This window comes from Herpailurus yagouaroundi, unplaced genomic scaffold (genome assembly GCF_014898765.1).
Source record: "Herpailurus yagouaroundi ecotype Mexico unplaced genomic scaffold, PumYag 28, whole genome shotgun sequence".
NCBI lineage: Eukaryota > Metazoa > Chordata > Mammalia > Carnivora > Felidae > Herpailurus > Herpailurus yagouaroundi.
In genome coordinates, this window is record NW_024412376.1 from 164,354,924 (window position 1) to 164,364,814 (window position 9,891).

The window sequence follows — 9,891 nt, forward strand, 5'->3', positions numbered from 1 at the left end:
ACCATATATGCATCTACACTACATACCCGTCTACACCATAGACCCATCTACACCATATATGTGTCTACACCATGTCTTCAGTGCATGTGGTCTGAGGCCAGTGATGTCGGGAAACCCAGCCTTACGTGACTCAGTGTGAAATGGGTTAATATTCTCTGCCCTCGGGCGTCTGGAGAACTTGATGAGGTGAGGTGAGTGAGGGCGCTGGCTCCTGACACCTGGGCATCTGGGTCAGCAGGACAAAGGCCCCCGCTTGCGCCGGTTGGGGTCCTGCGGAAAGGAGTAGGGTGGGCCCAGCTGGCCGCCTGGAGAGCAGGCACCACCTCCGCGGGAAGCTACCCCTCGGCTTATGCTCCCAGAGCCCTGTTATGTAGCCTCTGTCGCCCTCCAGCTTTGGGTCCCCTCTGGCACACGGGAGGAATCTGAGGCCACTATGGCTCGGGGAGGAGGGGGCGTCTCACGGGCTTTATCTGATGCAAGTGCACGAGCTTCACCGAGCGGCCTCGTGCCTGTCACTTACTCTGCCGAGATCACTCGTGTTCACAGGTCGAGGCTGGCGTCTGCGGAGAGGGCTCGTTAGCCTGCTCCCCGATGGCGAGGACCGTGCTGGGGACACGTGTGCACAAACATAATACTGTTTCCCCTTTCCCGTCTCTGCAGAGAGAGTAACCGCAACCATGATACGGATCCGCAGCCCATTTCTAATAACTACACATCTGCACCCAATGAGACCGCGAAGCGCCCCAGGGAAACCAGTGGGAATGCAGATTGTGGCGGGGGAGCTCAGGACCGAGATCCGGCAGTACCCCTACAGGTGCGCTCAGGCTCCCCCAGGGTCGTGCGAGGCGCGTGTGGGCGGGGCCCTGACGGGATGCGTGTCCACGTTTGCTCCGGTTACGTGCTCTGGGACCCGTGCTTGGCACATGGTCGTTCTCCGTGGGAGCTTGATGGAGAAAGGGTTACTCTGCTCCCTGGCCTCCTGGCTCCATCGCACGTGCTGTGTGCCTCGTAGAGGGTGTCCAACTTCAGAGCTGGGACAGGAACCCACAGGGGCAATGACTCACGCAGGAGGGGAGTCTCGCGTTTTCATGACAGCACAGCGTTTTCATGACAGACCTAAGCCATCCAGGCAGAGCACCCCAGCTCCTGCTTATCAAGAACCTGGACCTGGCTCCTCCCATAATATGCCCAGGAGGGCTCCCTGCCCCCCTGCCCTAGCTGCAGACAGGAAGGAGGGAGGGAAGGTGGGATCAAAACCAGGAAGGAAGGAAGGAAGGAAGGAAGGAAGGAAGGAAGGAAGGAAGGAAGAAGGAAGGGAGGGAGGAGGAAGGAAGGAAGGAAGGGCGAGCCACTAGTTCCCAAAGCCTGACCCACAGATTTGGCTTCTGCTCCAGGAGGGTGAGGGACACGGATCACACATAGGCCATCTACTCCCAACTCACCCACGTCCCACGCAGCCATGGCAGAGAGCTGCTCTGCCGTCGCATCGAGCAGGAGTGCCGGGGGCGGGGGGGGGGGGGGGGGCGTTGCGCCGGAACACCACGGCCACCCGAAGACCCCCCCCCCCCCAACCCACCCCCCCGCCCCCCCCCCCCCCCACCGGGGCCGGCGGGGGGCGGGGGGGCCCCTCCCGGGGGGGGGGGGGGGGGGGGGGGGGGGGGGGGTGGCCTTGCAGCTGAACCACGAGGCCATCCTGAGGACCAGCACCAGTCTACACAACCGCCGGGTCCTCTCCTCAGACAACAGCGGCTGCTGGATGCAGTGGAGGCACTTCCGGAAATATGCGAACAACATGAACAACATCACTCGGGTACAGCCTGCGATGCCCGGGGGACACGGGGCCCACGGGGGGTCCCTGACGGCCCTCGTCCAGAGGCCAGAGCGGGGAGCCCGTTAAACAGCCCCTTGCAGTGGCAGAGCCCCCTTGCCCAGCTGTGCAGTCAGGGGTGGAGGCCCCGACCCGGGTCACACCTGGCGTCTGGCGCCCCCACATGCAGAGGAATGTCCCCGTCCCCACCCGTGCCTCAGTTTCCTCTCGTGTAAGATGAGCGCCTCATCGGGGGTGGGTCTGAGGATTCCGAGATGATGCCAGTCAAGGCGGAGCGGGGCCTGACCCACGTCAGCTGATCCTCGGAGATCTCTGCCTGGTGGAAGCCATGAGCCATGGCCCGAAGCCGGACATCAGCTCCCACCACCTTGGCCTCCAGCCCCGTGACCTGGGGCAGGTGACCACGAGCCCCTTTATGGCTCCCTGCTGACCCGACCTAGGGAACAACCCCCTGGCCAGAGCTGGGTGGGTCAGCGGGAGCAGCCCCTGCGAAGCCGGTGCTGGGGGCCTCCTATGCCTTCAGTCAACGTCACCTCTTTCCCACCCGTGGGGGCCCGTAGGGGTATGTCCCCACCATGCTCGCTTGCGAGTTCTGGTCCCTCTCCTCCCCTTGCTAGTTCTCCGCTAGGCAGGGGCTCCGGACCGTCCACGTGGGTCCGCCCAGGACATTTGGCTCCAGGCCATCACAGAGCAGCGGGGGGATGTGGCCGCTTTCCCGGACCCCATGTGGCCCTTTCTCTCTGTAGCCCCCATCAGCCTCCCGCCCAGTTCGGGCTGGACCCCACACGTCCCTCATCGCTCCTGCAGGAGTGTGCGCTCGGGTTTGCACCCTTTGTCCAGGTGGGGAGACTGAGGCTTGAGTGGGCTGAGTCCCCAGCTCATATGGTCGGGACGCAGCGGAGCCGGTTTGAAGGACAGTCTGTTGGTCTCCACAGTCAGAGCCTCGACCGTACGTCTCCCAGCCCCACCGGGGCTACCGCTGTGCCCGTGCGGGGGGCTCCCTGGGGTGGCCAGACGGGGGCCCCCCGACCTCCAGCCTGGCGATGTTTGTGTCCGCAGAATCACTACCCCGTGGTTCAGTCCGCCTTCCTCGAGGACAACAGAAGCGGGCTCGTGCTGCCGTCCCAGCAGGCACGCCGCGACTCCAGCCAAGGGAACGGGCACGTGGAGGTAGGAAGGGGCCCCGGGGCCACCCCCCGGGCAGGAGCAGGTAGAGGCGGGCCTGTTGCTCACTCTTCCCTCCAGGTCATGCCCCATCGCCGGTGTGGAACAATTTGGACTGGGGTCTGGGTACCAGCCTCACGCTGAACGACACCTCCGTCGTCTTCCCTGTGCTCTGGCCGCTGCTGGGACCCCGGCCCCTCACCACGGGCCTGCTCCAGGGGGGTGGGCGGGCGCGGCATCGAGAGCTGAACAGTAAGGGGGTGTTCGTCCCAGAATGAACTTGGGCAGACCTGGGGGGGTGGGCACCGTGATGGGGACAACTGCGGGCAGAAGGCAGCTCACGCGTCTCTGATCCAAAATCCTTTTAATATGTGGGCAAGGACAGGGGCGCCTGGGTGGCGCAGTCGGTTAAGCGTCCGACTTCAGCCAGGTCACGATCTCGCGGTCCGTGAGTTCGAGCCCCGCGTCGGGCTCTGGGCTGATGGCTCGGAGCCTGGAGCCTGTTTCCGGTTCTGTGTCTCCCTCTCTCTCTGCCCCTCCCCCGTTCATGCTCTGTCTCTCTCTGTCCCAAAAATAAATAAACGTTGAAAAAAAAAAAATATGTGGGCAAGGACAGCTGGGTGACTCAGTCGGTTGAGTGTCTGACTTCAGCTCAGGTCATGATCTCATGGTTTGTGGTTCGAGCCCACGTCAGGCTCTGTGCCGATGGCTCAGAGCCTGGAGCCTGCTTCTGATTGTGTGTCTCCCTCTCTCTCTGCCCCTCCCCTGTTTACGCTCTGTCTCACTCTCTCTCAAAAATAAATAAACATTAAAAAACAATTCTTTTTCATATATGGGCAAACTGTGGTGCAGAGAGGTTCGGGTTCACTCAAGCTCATGTAGCTGGTGTGAGTGGATCTGAGACTCACTTCAATTCGATCTTCTACCTTCACCCTGAATGCTTCATTTTCTGCTCTAATGTCTCCTTTTCTGTCTCAATATGACATATTTGGCCTGATGCCTTCAGCCCTAGAGGATCAACATTAAAAGACTTGTTCTATCCGATTTCTGGGTATGCCGTCACCAGGTGAGGGTGGTTCTAGTCCCTGGTCTGGTCAGCAAAGCTCATGCATTGCTTCCACTCAGAGCTCTGTAGATTTACAAAAGTTCCGTGCGTCTACTGAAATAACTGAACACGAGAAACAGTAAGAACTGTGATTAAAGATGGGACTTTGGAGCAGCCCTTACACAATGAAACACTCAGATGCAACTTGGTGTGTTTCTCACTCCACCTTGTACTGGGGCTGCTTCTCCTCACTTGCAGAGGTTTTGATGAGATGTGGTTACAGTTTCTCCTTTCTTCAGTTTTAGAGCCGGGACCCTCCCAGGGCTTTAGAAGCAGGTAGGCTCTTTCTTGGTCAAGCAAGAAGCACTTATTGAGTGCTTGCTGGGTGCCGCACAGCATAGATGTGTAAGGGCCAGGGCTCTCCTGAAGGACCTCCTGAGCTGTCCACTGGGGCGCCTGCTCATTCAGACCTAGGGTCAGGGAGCACGGGGAGCGGTGCTGAGGAGAGAGCCTGGGCTTTTGTGCTTTGGGGACGCAAAGCCTGGAAGAGATCAGGGTCCAGTTTGAGGGGTGTCAGTTGAAGTTCTCTTGTTTGTAAATAAAAGAAAGGGAAGAGGCAGCTGGTTTTGCAGAACACGCAAGCTCCTGGATTGGAGGAGCTGGACAAGGGGCTTGGGCAGGTGGGGTGGGGGCAGGGCAGCTGGGAGTCTGTGGGGAGCAGGTGTTCACAGCCATCCTCCCAGGACTGCCATGAGCTGCCTCTAAGGCTCTGGGTCTGAGGCTCCAGATCCCAGACCAGGAATCTGATTGGCCAGCAGATGGGGGGCTGCCCCAGGATCGGTCCGTGGTTCCTTCCGGAAGACTGGGAGCCCTTCTCGCAGAGGGGGATGTCACTGTGTCCGGGAGGACTCATGGCTGCGGTCAGCATCTCCCAGTGGCCCCAGTCTGGTCTCTCTTGGGTGCAGGTGACGTTCAACATGAACTGGCTGAACCACTAGGAGACTCAATTCCAGGGATCAGGCACAGGACAGAGAGAAGGGAGGACTGTGGTTGGTGCTCAGGGGCTGGAACCTTGATGAGGCCGCCCCTCTCCCTCCCTCGCTCAGCTGTGCTCCTCCCTGTCTGTAGACCCTCTGCTCCTTACTGGGATGCGGCTTTGAATTCCTCTGCGGTGCATGTCACACACACCCCCCCACCACCACCAAGAACCAGACTCAGAATTTCCAGACGCAGGTGCAGAGTCCCAGGGAAAGCTCCTGATTGGGGCCGATGGGAGCTGGTGGCCTGATCCCAGACCCATCACTGTCGCCAAGGGACTGGGAAGAGGTGGGGGCCCCAGCTGCAGCCCAGGGTTCAAAGGGCATGTCCTAAAAGGAGGAAGGGGGCGCTGAGGTGCCTTCTGAGCAGGGGGATCCTGAATGACAAGAGGGGAGATGCTGACATCCTAGACCTTAACGAGAAATCATGACCCTGCCCTGTGATCTTGAACAAACCACGTCCCCTCTCTGGGCATTAGGCTCCCCATCTGTGCTCTGAAATGGCTGGACTAGAGATTCAGGGTCCTTCCAGCTCTTGGACTGTGTGATCTGAGTCCAAGACTCCCTCGCCCCTCCCCATGTCCACCAGGCTCCCCTCGGTGAGGTCACCTGTTCCTCTTCTCTGCCCCATGGGGAGACTGAGGCCCAGAGGGAGGTAGTGAGGACCAGGGTCACTCAGCAAGCAGGGCACACGATGGGCATGGACCCCAGTCCAGGGTTTGTCCACACCCATTCTCATGGACCCCTTTTAACCCCACCCCCAACCCCCGGCCATCGTCCACCTTCTGCCAGAGCTTCAGGCTGCACACCCGTCCTGCTTCCTCCAGGGTCTCCTCCTGGAGCCCTGAACAGCTGAGTTCCCACTTGGCCTCTGGACTCAGGATCCTGACTGCCGGAGTCTCCATTCATTCAGTGAACAAATGTCTCTTGTGCTGGGCACTGGGCTAGGAGCAGTGACCTAGGTAGGCAAGGACCCTGGACTCACAGAGCTCTCAGACTAGAGGGAGAAGCCGCCAAGCCACCAGACAATGATGCTGATGTTCATGTTAATCCCCAGCAGGCATCATGGAGGGCTTCCTGGGGGAGGTGACCCCTGCCATGAACCAACTCATCCTACTGTCAAAGTCTAGCTGGACCCTCTCCTCTCCTCCCCTTTCCCCTGTCAGAGCTCGAAGGCGGGGCTGACTGCCCCTCAGCCACCCTCTTGTCCCCGGAGCCCCACCCGGGTCCTGGCCGCACCAAAGAGACCTCAGGAGTCCACAGATTAAGGAGGAAAAAGAAGTGACTACAGGCCAGATAACACCTTCATCTCTGATCAAGTGGATCTCGGGGACCGCAGCTCATTTCTGCAGCCAAGTGGCTTCCTAACACTGAACCCCATTATCGAGAACCCCCACCGGTCACAGAAGACGCTGGGCAGGCAGCCTCCCCCACACAGGCAGAGCGTCCCCTTCCCACTTGTGTGTGGAGCCCCCGAGAGTCAACGGGTCTCCTGTGGACGGCTGGCTCCCAAAGGAGAAGGGGCTGGACTAGGGGTGCCCCAGGCCCACTGAATGGAGGTCCCTCCTCCCTGGAGAGCAGCGAGTGAGGGGCAGAGGGAACAGAGCCTCAGGGATGGAGTGAGATCCTCCCGCTTTCCCCAAGCTCACGGCCGCCTCATGAACCAGGTGTCTTGTCATCGCCACCATCGTAACCCCCACTGTCATCAGGAGACAGGGACTTGCCTGACTCAGGACTCAAATCCATAACCACCGCCCTGGGACACGTAGAAGAGAGTTTACAAGCCTCTTGTGCTGCAGTTGCAAGAAGGCCCAACCCCCCCTGTCCTGACACAGCCATGTCCATTTCTCCCCCAGGACTCATGGCTGGTGGGCTCAGCAGAAGGCCCTTGTCACTGTGGCCACCAGGGCCCCTGACAGAGGGAGGTCATAGTCCAGCAGGTGCTTCCTCCTTCACGGAGGCAAGACAAGCTTCTGTGCAAGGGACACATCCCTTCTGCTCCCTGTGCATCGGCCTCGGGGCTTCCGGGCCACACCACAGCACCCAGGGCAGGGGAGGGGTCCGGCAGAGCACTGGGACTCTTGGGGACAGGCCCAGGGACGACCACACATCAGACCAGAGGGGAGACTTGCAGGCATCCTTGGCATCGCCCCTGTGGGTGCGGCAGGAGGCCTTGGAGGCTGCCGGACCTAGAATCTTCCCTCTGGTGCCCACCTGCTGTGTGGCTTTGGGCAAGTGACTGCACCTCTCTGAGCCTTGGTTTCCTTGGCCATCAAGTGGAGGCCGTGTCAGCTGCCTCGCAGGGCGGGTGAGGGTGAGAAGTGGAGAGCAGGTGCAAAGTGCCGGGTCCAGACTGGAGGATTGGGGCTCAGAGGGGTCCTCACTGCCGCCCTCCTACTGTCCCTCAAGGCCACGGAGGAAAGGCCAAGGTAGACCTCCGCCGCGTCCTCTGTGGCTCCAGCACCTGTGTGAGGTCGGGGAGGACCCGGTCCTGTCTCAGCCTGTGACGGTGAATCTGAAGGTAACCGACCCACCCCCGGCCCGCCCTCAGACCCCTGTGAGAGTCCTCCCTGGCTGCGGGCTGAGGCTCCAGCAGGGAGGCCGTGCCTCCTGTGAAACCCCCTCTGGCAAAGACCTTGGCAGAGAGATTGTTGGGGGTGTTCTTACTAAAGCCTGGAGGGGGCGCTGGCGGGGGTGAGGGGCACCCCTTCCCTCCTGCCTAGCCTTCTAGGCGTTTGTCTTTTCTCTGGTCCCTTCCTGGGTCACTTTGTCCTGCAGCCGGCCTTTGTCAGCATGCTGGCTGTTTTTCTTCTGCTGGTCCCCCCTGGTCACAAGCTGGCACAGTCCCCGCCAGCAGATGTGAAGGCAGAAGGGGGGCGGGCAGCAGCGAAAAGGGCCTTGCCCCCCAGTGCTTTCTCCTGTCAGGGCAAGGAAGCTTCCCCCAAACCGTCTCCACCTCCGGGCAGCAGACGGTCCCTTCCTTTTCAGTGGCCAGAATCAGCCACTGGCCTCCCCCCTGCCCCCCACAGGAGGCTGGGTCCATGACTATTTGGCACAGGGATGGTCAGCTATGCCTGGCTTCCTTCCTGGGCCCCCCTGAGCAAATACGGGGAGAGGGGGACTGGATGTTGGAGGCACTCAAAGCCTCCTCCACCTCCTGGGGATGCTCATCCAACACAGCACTTGGGGAAGCATGTTTGTCCCGGCCTCAGTGTCCTCATCTGTAAAATGGGGCCGCAGTCCTGTCCGGACTTTGCTGTGAGAATTAATGAGGAGCTGTGTTGTGGCCCTGCCCCTGCTTTGCCTCTGCTCAGCTCTGGGGCCTCGGGGTAACTCACCCTCCCAGTGCTCCTGTCCCTTCAGGTCATGCTTGGGGGGGGGGGGGGCGCTGGGGTCCATGGTGGCCGTGGAGGAGCGTTCACTCATGGGGACCTCGGACGTGAGCACCCTGTACCACTGGAGCTGGAGGACACAGGAGCGTTCCCACCACAGAGGTTGGGGACACCCCGGTTCAGGCCATGCTCGGGAACCCCAGCTGCTCCAACCTGGCTCAGGAGCTGGGCAGCCCTGGTTCAGATCCCAGCGCTGCCCCTTATGACCTGTGTGACCCTGAACAGACTACTTTCTGTGTCTGAATCTGTACCCTCCTGAATCTACCACAGTAGGTTAAGAAAGGCTTTGGGTCCATTTCCACCTGCCAGGGACCCACACAGGTCAATGTGGGGGGACTGCATCTGCAGACAACCCCTTGCCTCTGTCCTCAGTGAGGCCTGAACTGGCAAGCATATCCCGGGGGGTTCTGACACCTGCCATGCTGCGGTCACACCGCACACAGCATCATCAGTTCCTAGGAACCACAGGCAGACAGCTTCATGCTTCTCAGTCTTTCCCATCTTGTTTCCTGTGCCTGGATCTCCTTTGTCCCCTTCACTCTGGCCAGCTCCTACTTGAGCTTCTACCAAGTCCGTGGCTCAGTCAGGTGACTCCTCTGCTCTCCTGGTCCCACTCTTTCCTTTGTCCCATGTAGCTCCTCTGTCCACTGCACACAGCATAGCGTCAGCTACATAGCTGGACACTTAGTCATTTGGGGATGGAAAGATGGATGATGGATGGATGGATGGATGGAGGTTGGGTAGATAAATAATGGATGGATAGGTGGATAGGTGGACAGATGGATGCATGGATGGGTGGATGGATGCATGGATGGATGTGTAGATGGGTGAATGGATGGATGGATGATGGATGGATGAATGGATGAATAGGTGAATGTATGGATGGGTGGATGGGTGGATCGATGGGTGGATGGATGGATGGATGGATGGATGAATGGGTGAATGGATTGGTGGATAGATGGGTGGATGGGTAAATGGATGGATGGGTGGATGTGTGTTGATCTATAGGTAAATGGATAGATCGATAGGTGGATGGATTGGTAAATGGATGATGGATAATGGATAAAGGATGGATAGATGGATGGATAGATGGAAAGAATAAAGGAAGAAGGAAGCAAGGAAGGAAGGAAGAAGAAAGGAGGGATGGTTGATGGATGATGGATGCATGGATGGATGGATAGATGGATGGGTGGATGGATGCATGAGGGATGGGTGATGGTTTGTGGATGGTTGGATGGATGGTGGATGGGTGATGAATAGATGGATGGATGGATTGGTAATGGATGAGAGATGATGGATGAATGGATGTTTGATGAATGATTGGGTAGATGGATGATGATTAATGGATGCACGATGGATTAATGGATGTATTGGTTTATGGAATGGTAATTGTGTGAATGGATGAAAGGAAGAGGGGTTGATGGA

The 9,891-nt window shown here is 59.2% G+C and overlaps 1 protein-coding gene across 1 annotated transcript in view; it reads left to right on the forward strand.

The window, feature by feature from the left end:
• MAN2B2 (mannosidase alpha class 2B member 2) overlaps nt 1-8,672 on the forward strand; it is a 22,023-nt gene extending 13,351 nt beyond the window's left edge. The window contains 11 exon segments of the mRNA XM_040494921.1: nt 392-546; nt 661-814; nt 1,395-1,507; nt 1,668-1,810; nt 2,888-2,998; nt 3,074-3,089; nt 3,092-3,244; nt 6,931-6,942; nt 7,484-7,525; nt 7,528-7,605; nt 8,458-8,672. Of these exon segments, the coding sequence (XP_040350855.1) occupies nt 392-546; nt 661-814; nt 1,395-1,507; nt 1,668-1,810; nt 2,888-2,998; nt 3,074-3,089; nt 3,092-3,244; nt 6,931-6,942; nt 7,484-7,525; nt 7,528-7,605; nt 8,458-8,672 (1,192 nt within the window).
• Nucleotides 8,673-9,891: the final 1,219 nt, after the last annotated feature.